Source organism: Agelaius phoeniceus, chromosome 5, assembly GCF_051311805.1.
Source record: "Agelaius phoeniceus isolate bAgePho1 chromosome 5, bAgePho1.hap1, whole genome shotgun sequence".
Lineage (NCBI taxonomy): Eukaryota > Metazoa > Chordata > Aves > Passeriformes > Icteridae > Agelaius > Agelaius phoeniceus.
The window spans coordinates 13,994,184-14,015,792 of NC_135269.1; the positions used below are offsets into that span (position 1 = coordinate 13,994,184).

Sequence of the window (21,609 nt, forward strand, 5' to 3'; positions counted from 1 at the left end):
GAAGTCTTGGAATATTCCTAGTAGGAATATCTTCCTGGTTTAATCTAGGAATTAAACTAGGAAAATGGGCATCCGCACTGTGCTCATTTCTTGACGTTTGTTAAGTCAAGAAATTACTTGAGTCATTGAGTGCTTTTTTATGTACGCATTCCCTTTTACACTGTGCATTTTGTATAATGATAGGGTACATATACTACTTGTTTTAATAAATTATTTTTTTAAATAGTCATATACCCTTAAGAACACTGAAAATAAGGCTTTTGATCAAGAGTGCTTTGGATTCTTTTTTTTTAAAGGATTCTTTCAGTCATGCTTGCAAAGGCAGTTAAGCAATCTCTAAAAATGATTGATAATATCAGAAGCAGGGAAGAGAAAAGCCAGGCTGTGTTGAGAGCAAGCAGGTATTGGATGCAGAAGGTGCAGCAGCCTGTGTGGTGACTGACACGGATCCAATATTTATTCACACTGTGCTGCTGTAGGGGAGATGTGCCAGGTGCCTTGGGTGGCTCACAATGTACAGCCGTGCAGTCTCCAGGGATAAAACTTCCTGTAACCGTCCTGGACTTCTGCAAACTCCTTGTACAAGACATTCCAGCATAATTGTGAAATGGTTGTTTAATTTGTCATTCTGAATTATCAGTACCCATCTCTTAAAGTCTAAATTAATAACAATACTGAAGAAGAGAATAGCCTGTGCTGGACTTCCCCCTGCACTGTGAAAGAATCCTTATTTGCCCTTTATTGAAAAGAAGGGGTCTACTGGTACTTGCCAGATGTTGGAGTCCTCTTCTGATTGTTTTTGATTTACTTGCTGCATTTACATAGCTACAAATGTAATGATCAAGTGGAAAGCTGAGGCTAAATCAAAAGCATGCACATGCACCTTCTAGAGAGACTTAAGTTGGGAGAATGCGTTCCTCAGAATTTAAGTAGCAGGGGATTTCTTCAGATGCCAGGGATGAGCATGTTCTTGTGTGTGAAAAAACTTTCCACTTCCCAAATCTTCTGCTACCTCTTGTTGACCTTGCCTTGATGCTAGATACCATGGGAAGTTTGGAGTGTCTGACCACTCTGAGACTGATGTAATGGAATGTACTTTTAACTAACTTTTTTCTACCTTGCTATTCCTTCTAGAGCATTGCTAGTGAAATTGGGCCTGGTTAACCTTTTCACCTTCATGAACAGAATAAAAGGTGTATTTTTGAATAGTCTTGTATGGCTGTTTTTGGTTTTTTAAATTAGTATTATTGTATTTTATTGTTTGATACTGTAAGCTTTCCACTGTTCCTGAGGATTAGTCTGTGACCTCCCTGTAGGAGATGAGCAATTCAGAAGCTAGGTAATATATACTCAAGACATTCCAACCCAAATGGATTGGGTTGATTGCAAGGTGAAGGGTAATAATATTTCATACAGGAAAACATCAGTAGATTGGGAGTTGCAGTGTTTGAGTATGTTAATGTTTTCCAGGCTCTCTGCTACCTCTTGGTGACCTTGTTTTGATGTGTGAGGTCTGAAGTTGCATTTGCCACAGTAATTGATTGCTTGCTAGTAGCCAGAGTGATTAATGTCAGATTCATCTGTGTATGTTGGAGAAAGGGACACGGGGAAGTGACTTGTAATGGTGCTGTGTGTGATTGATGTGCTCTGTGGCATCCTTGGCAGTGCTTGTTCCTGCAGGTGCTGGCACCTCGCTTGCCCTTTGCTTCAGTCAGGCATCTGCTGCTGGATTCGCTTCCATGATCTCACTTAGTGTTTTGTGTTTCCAGTGCTGAGTTTATGGGATAAATAGTAGACTGAAAATGTTTGCTTCCCCTATTGAATGGCTGTTCCAGACATTATAATACCATTCCAGTCTCTGTACACAAAATCCCATGTGCCTTCATGAAAGGTTATGGAGTTAATCATTAGTACTAAGCCTGAAAATAAAGCAGAAATTCTGTTATCTGTAACATTTGATAAGAGACAATAGAATTAAGATTCTTAAACAGAATAGGACAAATAGTTGTCAAAGCTATTTTTATGATATTTTTATGCAAATTTCTTACTGTTGGCAAGATAATCTGATTGGAATGATGATGAATGTATCAGATAAACACCAAGAAAAAGGGAAGGGAATAAATGAAGTGCAAACTTGATCGAGATATAATTCAACATAAATATCTTTAGCTGTTCAAAAATTAGAAATTTAGCTAAAATAATGAGATTCCTAAAGATGTATAAAACCAGCCTTCTGATTTGGGGCTTTTAGAATGTACATTTTAAAACAATTTTCTTATAATGCATAGGATTATGAGTCATTCATCTATTCTATAAAAAGAGAGAGAACACAAGCAGAAGGAAATGGGACATGCATTTTTAAAGACTGATTCTGCCTTCCTTTTTGTTTATATGTCAGCTGAATTTTCATGTAACAATGATTCTTGTAGCTGTGGTCTTAAAGCAGATGCTAAATATTGCAAGGATTGCGATGAACTATGGCAGCTGAGTTTTGTATTTAGATTTTAAAATAGTATGCATATAAAAAGAGCAAAATAATTTCTGGATTTCATGTGGTATGTAGGGAATGGGGAAGTAGAAGTAGCTGAGTGTTTAGGGGGATCTCAGAATGCACTTTCCATTGATGGTTACATGGGAGATGCTCTTCAGTTTCAGATTGGATTTGCTCATTGTGCTTTCAGTGCTAGACTGTTTCTTGTATTGTTTTGGCAGCATGTACTGACACTTGCTGGAGCGTGTCAGCATTTTGGCACAAGGCTGCTGAGGAAAAGGCTTTGTGTAGCTGGATCGTTTCAAAGCTTCAGTGTATAAGCACTCATTACAGTTGATACGGAATGGGTTACGTGACTGGGGCACTGTTCCAGTTCTTGTGTTACTAGAGTGCATTGAGTGTACATACCTCATTTTGGTGTAAATGTTCAGGGTTGTACTCTGTTTTTCTGTATTAACTGTAAAGTCAGCAGTTCTGTAAGCGTCAGTGAACTTTTCACAGAACGAAGAACTCTGCCAGGATTCAGACCAGCAAGCAGGGATTTACTTGGTTTTTTTCCGTAAGAACTTTGTGCAACAGCACATGTTCTCCAATTAACCTCTAGTGTTTCAGCTTCTAACAAAATGTATTTAATTGACTTTAACATTTTCTTGTTTAGGTATCAGGAGAGTAGATACTTTGTCATGACTGTTGTAAAAATTTTGCTTTTCATCACATTTTGACTGTTTTATCTGGAAAAAAATATGCACTGAGAAAACATTACATCTCTCAAGCACTCTTTAAAATACTTGCTGCTATTTTAAACCAAAACCAGTTCCTTTAAGTTATTTATGTGGTCACTTCTGTAGTTTATGAATCCAGTTCTATTGTAAAGATTTCAAGAATAACATGAAAGTATTCTTCATTGATTTGTCTTAGGAGGTAGGAGTCAGTTACATGATTTTTGCAGAAAGAAAAAGAAAGACAAGGAAAATATCCATTATATCTTCTATAATTTAACAGCACATAAACCTCAGTTGTTTTTGTTTTTCGTTTTTTTTTTTTTTAACTCATAGCTTCTGTGAGGAAAATTGCTTGAATGATTTTGTAAAAACTGTTTCCTGTAATTAGGATCAAGGTTTTGGGGGGTAATGGTGTATATATTGTGGAATTGCTCCTTTCTAAGGAATTTGATTCTTGTTTCCTGTTTATGATTTTTTTAAATGGCATTCTCTGTTCAGTGATAAATTATAACTCAAAATTTATGTGGCAGCCCAGTAGTGGAGATAATCTGGTATCTCATTATAATTTTGTAGAGTAAGCACATTTTAATAAAAACCTAAGATTAAATTATTTTTTAGCTTGAAAAGTAAACCCTGTGTGCATTCTCATTAACATGTAAAAAATATTATTCCAGCTGCGTTGGGGTAGAGGAGCACCATGCTGTTGACATTGATCTATACCATTGTCCCAACTGTGCAATTCTCCATGGACCTTCTCTAAGTAAGTATGGGTTATTCAAATTTCATCTTACACCTCAGATTGTTTTCTTCCTATATACAACTGCAAAGGAGTGTTCAGAAGAATATTCAAGATGAGTTTGATTATTTAGAAGGCACTGGTTCTGCATGACTAACTCTGAGCTGATTAAAAACCTGCAAAACAAACAAACCATCTTGAAATGTTCCCTGGTGTGGAGATGCAGATAGAATATAATATAAGGCCCAGCTATAGATTGGAGAAATCAAAGTGCACAGGCTAAGTAGAAAACAATCTGGACTTGGCAGAAAGTGAGAAAATGAAAATTAGGCAATCATGATTAAAAAAAAAAGGAAAATACAAAAAGATGGTTTCAAAGGTCCTATATTTTAATTATCCAAGTTCTGATAAATACCTAGGAAGGCAACTTGGAAAAAATGTACAAGTTAGGTGTCTTTCCTTTCTTAATGGTTGTAGGCTATATGCTACAACAGTCAAACACAACTTTTCAACAGTGACAGCAGAATATGAACATCCTGTAAATGGTGTTTGTTTGTGCTTTTTTGTTGTTTTTGATTTTATTGTTTCCCCCCATTTATGTCTTTAAAAGTTACACAGTTCCAAATCTCAGGTTTCTGATTTATAAACAAGGTTCCACCAGGGTCAAAATGAATCGCCAGAAGAGTCTGAAACAGAGTAACAAGAGACATTTCTTGGGTTCTACTTTCAGTAGATAAATTTGCTGTAGAGATCTGCAGCGGAAAAATGGAACAGATTTTCTTTTGCTAACTACTGAAAGGGTACTGCTTTGTCCAACTCTTTTAGATTTTCCTCCATGTCTCCCCTTCTCAAATGGAAACAGGGTTGTAAAAAATATTAAAAAAAAAATTCTTTTCCAACCATGAATTAAATTCCTGCATTCAGACCTGAAAAGTATTTATAAGCAATGTGTTATCACCCTCCAAGCACTGAGCCATGGTCATCTGTGTTTTCTAATGTAGGTTTGTTTGTAGGTTTTGTTGTTTGTTGTGGTTTTGGTTTGGGTTTTTTGGTGGGTTTTTTTTGTTGTTTTTTGTTTATTTGGAGATTTTTTTGGTTGTTTTTTGGTTTTGTTTGGTTTTCCTCTTGAAGACACCATGTAATAATGTTTTATAGTTAATGCTGACTTAAATAATATTTTCAAATCTGAAAATACTATTTACTTTACATTTAGAAATAAGTTTAAAACCACCCTCAGTGATAGTTTTGTGGACTATGAACAAAGTGATTAAGCATCAATAGCTGATATAATTAATACATGTTGCATGATATGTATCTTCTGTAATATATGAGTTCATGGTCTGTCAGCTAAAAGGTAAGATAAATGCTGGTTTATGTGCTTGTAGTTTTTAGTACTGCAGTGGTCTTTTTCAGTTCAAAATCTGTTTGTCTAATAAATCAGAATACAAACAACAGCCTTTTTTTTCCTTAACTTCTGTCTCTTTTTTTTTTTTTTCCTGTGGAATAGAGGGACTCGGAAGAGGAGTAGACAAGAGATAATATCAGACTTTTCAAAATAATAAACTAGTAAATTTGAAACTTCTTTTCTTTGTTAGTGAGGACTAGTCTGCTTCACCCTGATGCCTGTAAATAACCTTTCCTGTAATGTAAGTGCTGTCTCACCTGCAGCAATTAGACAGTGAGATAAGAGGGATTTTTGTTTTGGAAGTCTTTTCAAAAAGACAAGAATCTGTGGTAAAAATTATCCTTGTTATTTCATATTGCCTTAAGTGTGTAGATCATCTAGATTTAGTAGAAACTTCAGACCTGTCAGTTACCAACCCAGACAGAGGTGATATAATTAAATATGTCTTCACATTGAATTTCATTAATTGTTCTCAGCTGTCAGAATCAAATCTATGGTAGTTTGTGGTTTGGGCCCTGCTTCCTTCAGTTTTTAAAGAGACTGATAATGTCTCATGACTTCAGGTAATGCAGAAATGTTCCAGAGTACTTCAGTCATATGAAATTATGTATGTAAATAAAAAAAGGCAATTTAATTTATAGCTTCATATTCTAAAATCACTTTGCCAAAGAGTTTTAAGATACAAAAATTCAGCTGTTAAAGAGGGCAAGCATATCTGTGGTTTCAACAGAATATGTAATCAAATGAGGTAGTGCAAAAAAATTTATTTAAAATATACAAGAAACACATGCTTTACAGTACAAATAGGTGGTTACTTTCAGTATCCTACAAAATGAACTGTATAAAAGTTCCAGTAATGAAAAGCAAGCTACTGCATAGTTAGATGGAAAGATGAAGTTAATAAATAGATTTCTCCATGTATTTAAGAAAAAAATCCTCTTCGTGATTCGAAAGGACAATTCTAGAAGACCTTTAGCAAGCAGCCATGTATATAAAATGCTAAATAATGAATCCTAAAAACTTAAAGATTTTAAAAAGAGAAATTTTTTTTAAAAAAAAGTAATATACAGTGCAGGGTTGTTCTTTTTTTTTTAGATTATTTGATTAAGAATATTCATATTCATTTGTTAATTTGAAAGTTTTCTCAGTGATTCTGAAGTCTAAAAATGCTCTATTTGCATGAATGCTGTGAGTCAGCTGTATCACCAGCTTGTGGTGTCCAGAGCTTTGAGAAAGCCCGACGTTCAGTAAATGCCAATAAGACTGTAGCTGCCAGGACATCACTTTCTTTATCTGGTTTTGCCTTCTCAGTTCTGTAACTACCCTCCAACCAGTAACCTTTTGTTTCTGGTATTAATGCCTGTGCTTGGTCTGAGCTGAGAAAGAGATGATGGACCAGGCCTTAGCAGGGTATTCTGTGATTTACTGTCTGCTCCTTAAAATCTTGCAGTATTCCTGTGCCAAGATTTCTCTTGCTTTTTTGGCCACTGGGAATCTCCAGTAGCCCTTCCAGGACCTGGGGCCTCATGGTACATGTGTACACCTCTTGATGGTCTCCATTTGAAGTCTAGCAGCTGGTGATCTCTGTGGGAAGCAGTCCAGTAGTGGGAGAAGGCAGGGAGGAGTGTTTGCCTAAGTAGAGTTATTGGCCCATTGTTTTGAGTGTAGGAGGGATGTAATTAAAGAAAAAGGAAAAGTAATCTTTCTGCTTAATTTTCACGAAAACTTCCAGCACGCTCTTTTTCTCACCTTCCCTGCAACTGTCTTGTGTAGTTCTCTGTGTTATCACAGCAGGTTTTACCTCAATTTTTATAAACACCAAAGGTGAACACTGGCATTTTCCTTAATTTGAGCATTAGGATCCATTCAGTTAAAATGTTTTTATTTTGCAGTTGTTTCTGTAATGTCTTAAGGGGTTAAAAACTCTAGAATGAAGGGATAGGTAAGCAGAGAAAGTTTTCATTACTGTTTCCTCTTCTTCCATGTTCTCTTATGAAAGGATGATGTACATTGCCAAGTACAAGCAAAAGAATGATTTTCTTTTCTGATTTGTAAGTGTTGCAAAGACAGACTTTAAAAAGTGTGTCTGTGCTATAAAATCTCTTAAGCAGCTGTATCATCTTGCAAAATTAATGAGCTGTTGTAACAGCAGTGAATTTATGGGAAACTACTCTGTTGAAAATTAGTATTAGCCACTAATTTCTTGCATTATTATTTATAACTGAGAAAATAGCTTAGAAAACTTAATAAACCTGTCTTCATTATTTATGAAGTTTTACAGTATTTGGATAGTTGGCTCATTAAGCAGCACTGGTTTTCAGGTTAGCAAAGATCTATAAATGTCAGTTTATTGTCTTAAAAGTCATCTAAAGGGTCCATGTTGTCATATCTGTGGGAAACAGCACACCAATAGGAATTATTCCCTCTTATGTGTAATGACTATAAATGTCCATTTTTCCTGTATAACCAACTGTTTTATTTAGAGAAGCAGCAAGTTGGTGTGGTTTTTTTTTTGTTGTTGTTGTTTGGGTTTTTTTGTTTTTTGTTTTCTTTTTTATTTTTTTTCTTTTTTTTTTTTTTTCTATTTTCCCCTTCCTGATACATCCTCAGCTTCCTACTACAGTGAGCTGTTTTCAGTATTGCTAGTGCTTTTTTACATTTTGGGTGCATCATGTTTTAGTGAATTTAAGAATGAGCTCTGCCATGAACTTAAAATTTGTATTAATGCAGTGGTTTTGTTGGATGTTGTATTTCAGGCTGTTTGGCAGACAACTGTAAAACACTATTTCTGTTGACAAATAACATTAGCTTTTTCCTCTTCTGAATTTCCTGAGCTTATGCAACTAAATTTCTGTTTAATATTAGTGGTTAAATTATAGATCTGGTGTCAGTAAATCTTCTTGGGGCAGTCTTCCAGTAGCAGCTGTCTAGCTGTGGAGCAGAATTTGGCTTTTTAAGGAAAAACTGAAATGCAGCCTTAAAATTACAGGACCTTTAGTGTTTGTTAGTACAGTAAGTGATAAAGGTAGGAAGTTCAGCACTCCTGGAGTTTGTTTCCCAAATGGTGAGATGGTGGTCCCTTTTGCAGAGGCATTTCTTGATGATTTAATAGGGCTTCTCAGCCTGTAGAGAGTTTGAGGATGAGAAATAGAGGTTTATTTGTACAGAGGGGAAGTGCTCCAAAGAGCAGTTACTAACAAAGAGATGATAGAACCAAGGGCTTCCATTCAAGGCTTTAAGCTTGTGCTCTTTATAAATGGAGATGAAAAATGAGTGGTTGAGGAAGCCAAATCAATGAAATAACCATTATGAAATGATTTGTTATGAAATTATGAAAATTGGAAGAGAGGCAGTTGAGTTAACCACAATATCATAAGTCACTTTGTCCTCTCCTTCACTCAAGGTCAAAAAATTCAAATGGGGAGGCTACATACAGCTTACTATGTTTTATAGAATAACTTTCCAATATGTAAAGGGGGCTTGTAAGAAATAAGACGAATTTTTACTGAGGTCTTTAGTGATAGGACAATGGGTGATGGCTTTAAGCTGAAAGAGAGGAGATTTAGATTAAAGAAGATATTCTTTACTGTGAGATTGGTAAAACACTGGCACAGTTTGCCCAGAGAAGTGGTGGATGTCTCATCTTGGAAGTGTTCAAGGCCAGGTTGGATGGAGCCTTGAGCAGTCTGGGACAGTGGAAGGTGTCCCTGTTCATGCCACAATGTTGTAACTAGATCATCTTTAATGTCCCTTCCACCCCAAACCATTCTGTGATTCTGTAAAAGTACATACGCTTTTTTTTACACATACTTTTTTTTCATTTGGATATCTGTCATTTGTCATAGGGAGATCATCCCACCAAGTTTTTATGAGAATGTCTAGTGTTTCAATTTCCTTGGCCTTTAAGTATAAGGAGCGGTTAGAAATGTAATTTTGCTACTGTTGAATTGTCAGTTCCAGATTCCCAAAATTGTAATAGAACTTCATTTATCCTTTATTTTGTATTACTATGCTGTAGCAGTGCATTAAAACTTCAAACTGTTAAGAATTTGTATGTTTTGGAGTGCAGTGCTTTTGTTACATGTATTGTCAAGGTCACACCTGCCCAAAACAGTTTGCACACAAAACTGTAACTGTAACATAAGCAGTAGAAATGGTAGTGAATAGCAGTAATATTATCAGACTGGATATGGCTGTGTTTATGGGATGTAATAGCACAGTGGGATTAAGTCTTGTAACCTTGTGTGAATATGTAAAATGAAGTCTCTGGCTTTTCAAGAGGTGTGATTCTTTTGTTTATTTAAAAAAAAAGTCTGAGCTTTAAGAAATTAAAATTTGATTGTTCGTTTTAGAGCAGTCTTTTTGGATTTGTACAGCTTTCAGGCTGCACCTGTTTACTTGTGTTGGACTGGATATGGAGTCTTAAATGTGTATAGTGTGCACTGACATTCTCACATAGAAGGAGCTTTAAAAGTACAGTTACTGTGTCTTGCAGATGTCATTTGTTGGAAATAGGTAGAATGTCACCTGATTACTGTGATTAACAAACCTTATTTTTTTAATGTGATTGAGGCATGTCTGTGTCACTGATGGGATGATTGCTAATCTGAGCTATCTGATTTAACTAATTCCATGTTTAATCCTTCTGAAATTTGTAGTGAAGAAGAGGAGAAACTGGCACAGACATGACTACACAGAGCCAGATGATGGCTCCAAACCAGTGCAGGCTGGAACACGGACCTTTGTTAAACAGCTGCGGGCTCGCTCTTTCCCAAGGTACAGAACCTTCCTTACGTACTCCGGTGGGAAAACAGTGAAATGTCATCTGTGTGTGTCTTAGAGGAAGTGACTAACATTTCTCTGCTTCACATTGTGAAGGTTGAGGATGACTTCCTCCTTCTTCAGAATACTTCCCAGTGCATCCCTGTTTCAGATGGATTCATTTGCCTTTTCATGCAGTAGCTGTTCAAGTTTTGCACTGGGATGGTCTGTCTGTTGGGATTGCTGCAGGGTGGTCTGAGAGGTTTTGAATTTTGTGGTGGGGTTTTTTTTTTGTTTGTTTTTGGTTTTTTGTTGGGTATTTGTGCCCTTGGTGTCAGAATATTGCCTGTCTATTCCTTTGTTCAGGAGTAGTTCTCAGTTTCATAGAACATTCACATGAACTGGTAGAATCTACCTATTCTTGCATGCTTTAGAAAAAAGTGGAGAAACATGATTATACTTTATTCCTGAATTTGGTTGGCTATCTCACTGAAACATAATGACTTACAATTATTTAGAGCAGCTGGTGGTTGTTGTTAGCAGAATATACTTTAATGCCTTCTATGGGAATTCCTTTTCCCCATCCTTTTAAGTTACTCTCTTTGGTCATACAGAAAGACTGCAAGTTTCCAGATGATGCATTACAGTAAAAATTTCTTTGCTTGTTGAGGTTGTTTCCTTGGTCTTTTAGTTAAATGCTTAATGAAACAATACTGTGTGTTTCTTTTTGATTCAGATGTAGCCATACCTGTCTGTCCTCCCCCAAACTGAGACTTTTTTTATTTCACTAGTGCTCGGAGGATGCTTTTCTTGCTAATACTCCATCCTTTCTTTCCACCAGTGCTGATGAAGTAATTTTGAAAATGCATGGAAGCCAGTTAACACAAAGATATCTGGAGAAACATGGGTTTGATGTTCCCATTATGGTTCCTAAATTAGATGGTCTGGGACTCAGACTTCCTCCACCAACTTTCTCCGTTTTAGATGTGGAACGCTATGTGGGTAAGAGTCACTCTGGAGTACTTACTAAAATGATCCTGTCTGTAAATTAAAATAAATACTTGCTAATACTAAATGATTAAATACTAAATGATTATAAGAGCTTCCAGAGTGCTAAATATTTATTCTAAATTCAAGACTAGGAGAGTGTAAAATCAATGCTGTGGTTCGGAGTGGTTTTTTCTTCCCCCTCTTTTTTTTTGTGTGTCTGTGTAGTAGGTGTGTGATAGGACTACAGCCTTATGTCTCAGCTTTCAAACCTGTTAATTTCAGGGGAAGCTATATGTGGAATGCTGAAGTTTTTTTCTGCTACATGTAATCCAAGGATAATGGGAATTGAATGACTTACTCTTAGGATTAATAAATTTAATCATCGGTTAGGCTATGACACAACTTCATGTTTTGGACTCAGTATATTGGCCTTCCTGAAATTTTCCTACCTTGGCATGCTTTGCCAGGAGAGGCTTCCCAAGGACCACTTCTTTCTTATCAGATCTCTCACCAGTCTGTAATTGTGCTAGCCTGATGTAAGTGTGCAGTACAGACAGAGGCTGAGGCAAGTGCAGCAGGACATTTCCTGTAACACATGGTACAGCTGGCAGTCTGAGTGTGTTCTCATGATCATCTGATCTAATGATGTGTGCTGAAAGTAGGTTTTCTGTCCATCAATATTTTACAAAGGCACCAGAATATGCAATGTTGTCACCATTGTGAATTTAAATAGAAATGTCTGTTCTGCCTCAAAGAGTAATTATCATGGTGATATTTCTGAATCTTTTTTTCTGGATTACTGCCTCTTTGGATTCAGATAGAAACTTGACTGTCTCATCCTGACCTGCCAAGTTTTCCAGTTCAGTGAAAAAATTGGAATGCCACAGATTTACCTTCCTATTATTGAAATTAAAAATAAGAAAACTGAATAAGTACTATTTCAGCTGGAACTTATCAAGATGATACAAACATACAGTTTTAAAGTGAATATGTTTATAATGTACATCTAGGCACGTTTCCAGCATTCCAAAATTGTGTCAAATTTGGCCATTGTGTAACTAAAAGGATATAAACCAATTGCTGTTACAGTGGTGGTGTTAGTCCTTTCTCTTGGCTTGTCTAGTTCTCTGAATGTATCACTTCAGAACACATGGTGTATAGCCCCCTCTCTGTTGTCATCAGAAATGAAACACACCCATGATAATTATTCAGTGAAAGTACTGTGGGCTTGCAAGTTGTGCATGTATGTAAGGAAGGTGGGGGGTTGGTGATGCTTGATAGGAAAAGTGAGGAAGAGATCTGTCCTTATAACTTTCTCCATGCTACTCTTTGCAATTGCAGCCATAAACCCATTTTTTTTAAAACAGATGCAGCCATGCTATACTACTCTTTTTGGTTAACCACAGGAAAGAGGATTTATTTTTAGTGTTTTCAGTTCTGTCCTTGGCTGATTATAGTAATTAAAGTTAAACCTAATAAAAAGTTGCTTTATACTGATCTGTCTCTCTTCCAAGAGAATAATGATAGTAGTAGAGTTTTGCTGCAGAAATGTTTTGATAAAGACTGGAAAAAAAGGTAATTTTCTCTTAAATTCCTGAAATATCTTTTATCTGTGATAGCCTTAAGAAGGTCATCCTTGTTTTTCACAGGTGGTGACAAAGTAATAGATGTCATAGATGTAGCAAGACAAGCAGACAGTAAAATGAAGCTCCATAATTACATTAAATACTTCACAAATCCTGACCGACCCAAAGTATTGAATGTGATCAGCCTGGAATTCTCGGACACAAAGTGAGTATTGACTTCAGTTCCTTGAATGTAGGAAGTGGTTTTCACTAAGCTGAACAATATGTGTAGGAATATAATGCCTGTAGTGGGAAAGACAGGAGGAGGTGTATTTTATGTAGACAGCCACTGTCATGTAATGTGGGTATAAAACATATTTATTAGTTCATAAGTAATGTCTTTGTAGGAAGCTGTCATTTAAAAAGAGGTGTGCTTACTCCTGCTTATATTAACAGATCTTTTTTGTTTGTTTGTGTCTTAAAAGGATGTCTGAATTAGTGGAAGTACCAGACATTGCCAGAAAGCTTTCATGGGTGGAAAATTATTGGCCAGATGATTCTGTCTTCCCTAAGCCTTTTGTTCAGAAGTATTGCTTAATGGGTGTCCAGGACAGCTACACAGATTTTCATATTGATTTTGGAGGAACATCAGTTTGGTACCACGTTCTCTGGGTATGAATGCTGCTTGATTTACAGAATCACAGAATATGCTCTGTTGGAAGGAACCCATGAGGATCATCAAGTCCAACTCCTGGCCCTGTTTAGGACAGTCTAAGAGTCACACCATGTGCCTGAGAGCATTGTCCAAACACTTCTTGAGCTCTGTCAGGCTTGGTGCTGTGCCCGCTTTGCTGGGGAGCCTGTTCCAGTGCCTAGCCAGCCCCTGGATGTCTTTGACTATGTGAAACAAAAGTTACTCAGTGTGCAGCCTTCTGTTGTGGCATTATCACCTGCATGAAATCCTGGGCTTGCTTACAACCTAAGGGAGGAGGTTGAAAGTGAATTACTAATCTCTGGTGTTGCATTTTTATGCTTTTATTTTAGCATAACTTGTAGACTGTAATTGGTTGACTGATCACTTCAGTAGACCTGTGGGTGATGTAGTGAGGTTTTAGCAGGAAAAAATAATTGAATGAAAATCATTGGCATACTCAATTTTTTATTCTCACAAATCTGACCATGTGTACATCATAGAAGAGGCAAAGTGGTTTCATCCATTCATTTTCTCCTTTGGTAGGTGTGTGCATATCCATGAATTGTTTATAAAAACTGGATATTTTTGTATTCCCATGAAAATTCTGGTTGGTTTGTTTGCTTCCTTTGAATCACAAGACACCACCTGTTTAATATGCTGTATCTAAGCTCTTGGTGGATTGCATATGTGAGACACTGCCTGAACATGCCATAGTGGGAAGATGGATTACTTTACATTTAGGTCAATCTGTTACTTCATTAGGAGTGACTCTGAGGTTGTAGTGCACCGCTAGGAAAACATTCATTTATTTGTTTGGTATATTTGTTTAATAGGGTGAGAAGATATTCTATTTGATCAAGCCCACTGATGAAAATTTGGCTCTCTATGAGTCCTGGAGTTCATCTGTCACCCAGAGTGAAGTATATTTTGGGGACAAGGTTGACAAGTGTTACAAGTGTGTTGTGAAGCAAGGACACACTTTATTTGTCCCAACAGGTAAGACTTTACTCTTGGTATTAGGACTTAGCAAGTTTAATCACCAGGAATTATGAATATTGTAAAATAATTGCATTATCAACATTTGGTATCCTCTGAAATTTTGGTTAAAAGAGAATAATAAAACAATTAGAACTTTAGATTTTCAAAGCAAGTAATTAGCTTTTAAGATTGCCTGACAGTCAAAACAATTATCAGGGAATGAAAGGGTATTTGTTACTCAATTAGAAGACAACAAATTAAAGTTGATTTTGATTATCAGGGAAGTAGTTCCAATTAATAAACTCAGATTGTTCACTATTAGTTAAGTATTCAGACTGAATTCTTATCCTAATTTTATAATACAGTTTTATTTTTACAGGTTTCAGTATTGCAAGGCCTACTAAGCCTAATTATTACAAAAACATTGCATAAACTTCTTATGCTGTAGGCTAGAGTATGAAGAATAAAAGTTGGGTGGGTTTTTTGGTTTGCTTTTGTTGTGAGAAATGTCAAAACAATTCAAAACACATTCTTTAATAAAAGAATAAAAAACAGACAAATGCTTCAAACAAAACACCTCACTGTACACAAACTCCCAAATGCCATAAGCTTACAAGTCTTTAATAAATCAAACAATATTTTGCCAATAAAGTGACTGCCAGGTTTTGGTATTTTTGCTTATCCAACCTGTCCCTATAAATGCTTTTTAGTATTTTATTATTGAAAATTTGTACTGGGTGCTGCCTTCTCTTTTTTGACTGGAAAGAAAGCTTTAAATACACAGAGCAAGAAAATGGTTTACAATTCTAGTTCTGGAAGAAGCGTTGAAGATCATGATCAGTACATTATTCCATCCTGTACTTTCTAGACTACTTCATTTTTCTCATAGCTCAGTTCTGTACCTGTGAGGTTCAGTGTTTACTGTTCTAGTTCACAGCTTGTGCAGAATAAGTACTACTTGATGAGGCCCTCTGTGTGCTCTTGATATTCCTGAACAGCCAGAGCTTTTAAAACCAAGTATTTCCAGTAAGAAATAGCATTAATTGTCCATGTATGTAAGTTGCAAAGATCTATAAACAGAGAAAGCAGAATTACAGAATGACAAACTTTATTGTGACTGACAGAAAATAGCTTTCTAAGTAATCAGCTGAATCTGAGCTATCACTGTAATATGGCCATGAAGAAAAGTATCATCAGATGATAATTTCTCACGTTTACATGTATTTCAATGTGTGTACAAATAAGGGTACTTCCAAATACACGTGTGTGTATGTGTATACACACATACTTATTCATATACATATGATGGAGTGCAGCAGAAGAACCCATAAATTAAACTAGGTTTCAAGACAGGTGTTTAAAAAAAGGGGAAATTCTGTAAGACAGGAAAGGCTTTGAAAAACAACAAATCCCCTGATCTCTGGTGAAAATCACTTGCTATTTCTGCTTACACTGGTGCTAGTGGATCTCATAATTATTTTATAATCTTAGAAATATGTTCAGAGTAGTCTTCTGATCTAGAATTTATCTTGCATGTAGGTGAATAACATCTACTGGGAGGCTCTTTAAAGTTATTTAAATAATATTCAAGATATTCTGTGTGGTCTACACCAAATTTTCATTCCTTGTTATGTATATCTGGATCAAAAGTGCAGCATAAAAATAGCAAGCAGGAATGAAAAAAAATTAGTATCTTAGGTTGATGCAGGTATGCCATGAAACTGCTCATCATTAGCTGAATTAGGGCATAGATTTAATGCTAGTTTGTAATATGTAGTTGTTTGTGATTTGGTCTGATCTTTCCTCAAATTGGGAAGTTTCCTGTCCATCTTGCCTACACTCAGTGAAAGCATGAAGCAGTCTGCAAACGTCTGGCCAGCTCATCTTGTGTCAAAGAGCATCTGTAGGCATGCAAAACCAGATCTTGACAGAGAAAGTCTCCTTGTAGTTCACTTACACTAAAGCTCCACAGTATAAATTTCACAGATAACTATTTTTAATCAGGCAGCTCATGTAATGTGTTCTTTTGTGTGCTTAGTTGAAATTATCCCCTAGTAATTAGCTAGATCGATAGTGTAATGTTGGCCATGCTTTACCGTGTTGAATAGTGGATTTCTTAAGGACAATATTTCAGTTATGTGACAAAGTTTATAGCGTGTCTAGACTGGGTTTTAAACTGATCATAATTTCACTTGACTTAGAATGGCTGTATTTAGAATAATTTATGGGACCACTTCTGAATTCCTATTTGAGAAACTTCAGTATTGCTAAATGATTTTATTTTGTGCAAACAACCCAGTTACTGTAAGCAACATGTAAATACTGAAAGACATATAATTTTATTTTTATGACTTGGTCTTTTGTTCAGTATATTTTTCCATTCCTGAGTTGTTTATATTTGTGGATTGGAGTGAAAACTTTTGGAATTTTTACTTGACAAGTTGTCTTTGCATCCTTACCGCCCCCTCCCAGTGATAAATGTTTTAAGCTTAATTATTTCAGAAAACTACAGTTCCATTAGATTTCTGAAAAACTGTAGTTTACATGTTGTTAAAATTACTTGTTCCTAGCACAGAATACAAATCTGTTTGCTTTTTTCTTTCAGGAACAGCATTTTTACTTAGATGTGTATTTAAGAACAGTCCTAGAATAATTCATATGTATTAAGTTTCACAATCTGTCATTTCAGGCTGGATTCATGCTGTGCTCACATCTCAGGATTGTATGGCTTTTGGAGGAAACTTTTTGCACAACCTCAACATTGGCATGCAGCTCAGGTTAGTCTCAGCTCTTCCTGTACTTGTTCCCCAGTAAGTAGGATATTCTTTTCATAGAGATTTTTCTTCATGCACTTAACCAGGATCAAAGTGGTACAGGCTCTCTAACAGACTGTAGTGGCATTTTCAGTTAGAATGTATTAAGCACGTTCTCTTGTCTTACTTCTGCAAAGTTTGTTTCAAAAGCAAAATGCAAAATGATGGCTGTGCAAGAATTTAAGTGACTAAAAGGAGGAAAAAAAAAAAGAAAAAAAATTCTACTTTGGAGATTAGTATAAGTGAGTAAAACAAAACTGAGCAAGCCCAGGTGTGCGACACCGAGTTGAAATGAGCATCCTCAAGTCAGCATTGCTCTAAGGGCAGCTGTATTTAGTTTTTGTCCAAGATGTAGAGCTGTCTTCTAAACATATTGTTTTTATTTATTACAGTGGAATCCCGATAAAATTCCATCTGTTAAAAGATCACACATTGGGTTTGTATCCTAGTTTTATGAAGTCCAACTTTATTCTTAGAAGTGCCGCAGTCAAACTTGATAAGGTCAGAGCCTGAATGAGACCAGAGTTCAATCTTGTCTGTGGTCTTGTTGGGGTTTAACTATGTGGTACTTGACTTCTTTTATTTATCATGGCCATGGTTATTTTATTTCATTTTATTTTGGACATTGTGTCAATTTGAATGATTACATAGTTGAATAACGAATTTGATAATTAAAGCATTCATGTTTTGTAATATTTGCATTTATTCAGGTGTTATGAAATGGAGAAGAGGCTAAAAACCCCGGATCTTTTCAAATTTCCTTTCTTTGAAGCCATCTGTTGGTTTGTGGCCAAAAACTTACTGGAAACATTGAAAGGTAATGCATGTTTTATTTTAACAGATGCACATATACCTGCTCTTATAATTCTTTTTCTCTTAAGTGATAATGGACCATGGCATCAGTTTTTTTCTCCCAGGCTTCTTTCATATAATTTAAGATCTTTGAATATCCTTTGATACACTTTACTTCGAGCAAGTAGTTCTATGAAATGATCCCCCTAACTTATATCTGTGAGTTTCTTCTTGGTGGCTTCACAGCCAAACATAGAAGTTTTCTTGTGCTTCTACAATTTTCTTTGGCCTTTCCAGTCACAGTGCCTGCTGTCCTCTGCTGCTGGTTGTGGAAGGAAAGATGTCTGTGAGGGCTTTTGTAGGAAAGATGTGTACCAGTTCCTATGGGCTGTGTTAAATCACTTATATCAGTGTTTATCCAAGAGGTGTCTCAACAGCCTTCAGCTCTTAACAGCTGCTGTTCTTCTCCAAACTTCCTCACCCATTCCTTAATTGCTGTATTTGTACCATGTATATCTGTGTTTGAGAGAGTGCCTATCTGACTTCACCTTTTTTTGCTCAAGTATCTTGCCCTCTGCCTGCTCTGTTTAATCTTAATAATGCAATGTATTTCAAAGGACAGATGTCAACCTTCAGAAGAGGCTGCTGAATTCAATTTCTGTTTTGGAATAGATCAGAATTCCATGTAACTGTTTCTAATGTGAAAACAGTAGAAGTTATTGAAAATTATCTCTTCTCCTTTCAGCAAATTAAAACATTGAACAGCCCTTGATTCCTGAATGAGTATTTGAAGTCTTGCAGTGACCCCAGAGCAGCTCAGAAATTTTACCAAACAGAACAAACTTACAGAAAACTTCTCCTTCCAAAAAGAGTATTCTTATCTTGAAAGCTTGCTTTGGTTTCTCTCATTCATGCATATTTAATGCTTACAAACTCGTCAGAAGCCATAGGAACTGTGTTCCTGCTGGAAAAGCACACATATGTTTCTGTAAGACCTAGTTAACTATAAGCTGTGTCTGTTCACCCCAGTCTTCCCTCTCCTTTTTTTATCCCATGACTCCTTGAGTCCATAGGCTATGAGCCTCTTGTGTCTTAGGGAAGGGCTGTGAAACTTATTCTCATGTTATGTTTAATCTTTGGTTTAGCAGATGTTTTGTCACTGAACAGCATTATGACCTATAAACATCACAAAAAATAAAACCTGATGTTTCCATGGCTGGGGTGAAGTTTATATTGGATTTTGGCATCAAGACTCATGTTTAATTAGGTGTTTGCTAGTCAGAATCCATTGTTTTATGAATAAAGGATGATGCCATTTCAGTTTGTGGGGTAATGGTGATGTCCAGCTGTTAGCAGTACATGTTATGAAATTCAGGTCAGTGAGCAAAATCAGCACAACATGTCTTTCTGCTTCATTTTATAGAATGGTAACAGGGTCACAAACATTTTGAATTGACTTTTTGTTGCCAGAAAGTGTTTCATGATAAGTATTATTGCATTCACCTAAATATTTTTCTTAATTCTTGGGGTATCAAAATAGGCAATGTGTGCTATAGCTCATGTATGCTGTACTCATTAATTTGAATGACTTTTAATTCATGCAGTTTCTATTGCATCTAGAAGATTCAGCCTGTGGTACTCTATTGTATTCTTAAAATTTTATCAACTAAGTCAGCTAATGGGCAGGAAGATTGCTGCTGCCAGTACCTCTCATACCCTTTAACAAGTAGGAGGCCTTGGAGAGAAGAACAGCTGTTTACTCACAGGACCTTCCTTTTTCTGCCAGCTTCCTAATATATAATCCATAAGAATGGTGTTTTATTAGTGTGTTCTTTTAAGGGGATAAAATGAGTCAAATGGTTCTAGTGTTGATCCATTTGCTCTTGACAAGTGGAAATATTTGTCAGGAACATGAGGAGAGGTTTTAATCTACTTTTGACTGTTTATAGAGGATTTATTTTTTCCCTTCTTTTTTTTACTCCTATGAAGCAAAAGAGAGAATGAAAAAGAGTTGCAAAAAGTTGGGAACGCCAACTTCCTTAAGAAGAGAAGGTTCTGAAGCAGAGTGGTTTCCACCCCCTGTCCCTTTGATTTTGGGAGTAAAAATGATGTAAACCATGTGAGGGAGAACTGTGATAATTGGAAGGGTGACAAAAAATGTTTGGGAAGTGGAAGTATGCTAGTGTGAGCCATTTGCATATGTATGGAGATAAGCAGTGCAAATTCAAATTTAGAGATACATCCCACATCCTGCTGGTCCCCTTTGACTAAAATATTTCTCAATGAAATAAATTTCTTCAAATATGTTTTTTTTTTGTTCTGTATTTTAGATCTGGATTCCTATTCCCTAAATGACCTTTAGTATGTTGTAAACTAACCCTAATTAATACAAGAATAAGTTTAAAAAAGGAAGTTTTATGTAGAATCACACTGGGGTTGGATTTGGTTTTTTCATGGTCATTCTTGTTACAGTATGCACATAAATGCAGCATGCCATGTTTCATTTGCTTGAACAATTTTTCCTTTACCGTGCTGTTGCACAATGGCAACTTTATTGGCTGAAGGGTAGGTATCTTTCTATTTTCTCTCTTGATGTGTTTCTAAATTGGTTTCTGTATCCTTTTTAGAACTGAGGGAAGATGGTTTCCAGCCTCCAAGCTATTTAGTGCAAGGAGTGAAGGCTTTACTTACTGCTTTAAAATTATGGATGAAAAAAGAAGTACGTATAAGTGATTTTGTTTGCTATTTTGGTGAGCTCTGTTTTGATTTAAAACTAAGTGAAGATCTATGCCCTTTTAAAGTTTAAGATTATTTTTATCTGTTTGTTAATGAGTACTGAAAAAGTCTACAGAAAGTATATACTGCTGATTTGGGGAAGAATCATAATGACAATTTTATATTCCATGATTAGTCACTGAACAACACTATGACCTATAAACTTCATAAAAAATAAAAACTGATGTTTCCATTGCTAGGGTGAAGTTTATATTGGATTTTGGCATCAAGACTCATCATGACTTACATTCCAATAATCATGATTCCATGATTATTCCAAGTCTATTAGGCCATTTAATAAGCTCAAGTATTATAGCTGATTGAGGTAGAACCTTGCTTTACCTCAGGATAGGATAAGAATGCCAGAGGAAAGGTGATAAGGTGGGGAATTTTCTAAGAAATGTGTTAATACAGTCAATTAATCCTCATCTGAAGCAGTGGAGGGATGGAATACCATAGCATTTTTCATTTTCCATTCATGTCAGTGGTGTGGAAAGCACATTTCAGCTACACCTGCTGAAGAGTCAGTTTAGATTCAGATTGAGGAATATTAACTTCAGTTGAAAACTCTCCTTGCTCAACATTGATTGACTCTTGTAAAATCATAAGTATGCCATCAGTGCTGGCTTTGCTGGTGCTCTTTTCTCCAGGAAAGCTTGTTTTGGCACAGAGCTGGGTCTGGCCTAACTCCATGTGTTTTTTCATGTGCCTGTGCTAATAAACCCTCTTGGAAGCAGTGCTCTTGGGAAGTGCTGTTCACTGACAGGCAGTTTGGTTCTGACTGAGGGTATTAATTCTGCTTTGTTGCTGCTTGTGATATTGCCTTGTTGCAAGCCAGACTTGAACTGGCTCTTTGAGATCTCTCTGCTCTTTCTGCCCACAAAATC

The 21,609-nt window shown here is 36.1% G+C and overlaps 1 protein-coding gene across 2 annotated transcripts in view; it reads left to right on the forward strand.

Annotated features, from left to right (window-relative positions):
- The window catches only part of KDM7A (lysine demethylase 7A), a 61,907-nt gene that overhangs the window by 21,840 nt on the left and 18,458 nt on the right, over positions 1-21,609 (forward strand). For both annotated transcript variants that reach the window (XM_077178345.1, XM_077178344.1), the window contains exons 2-10: positions 3,888-3,973; positions 10,013-10,130; positions 10,957-11,117; positions 12,755-12,896; positions 13,156-13,342; positions 14,198-14,360; positions 17,032-17,119; positions 17,866-17,972; positions 20,575-20,666. In XM_077178345.1, the coding sequence (XP_077034460.1) occupies positions 3,888-3,973; positions 10,013-10,130; positions 10,957-11,117; positions 12,755-12,896; positions 13,156-13,342; positions 14,198-14,360; positions 17,032-17,119; positions 17,866-17,972; positions 20,575-20,666 (1,144 nt within the window). The remainder of the gene's footprint in view (positions 1-3,887; positions 3,974-10,012; positions 10,131-10,956; positions 11,118-12,754; positions 12,897-13,155; positions 13,343-14,197; positions 14,361-17,031; positions 17,120-17,865; positions 17,973-20,574; positions 20,667-21,609) is intronic.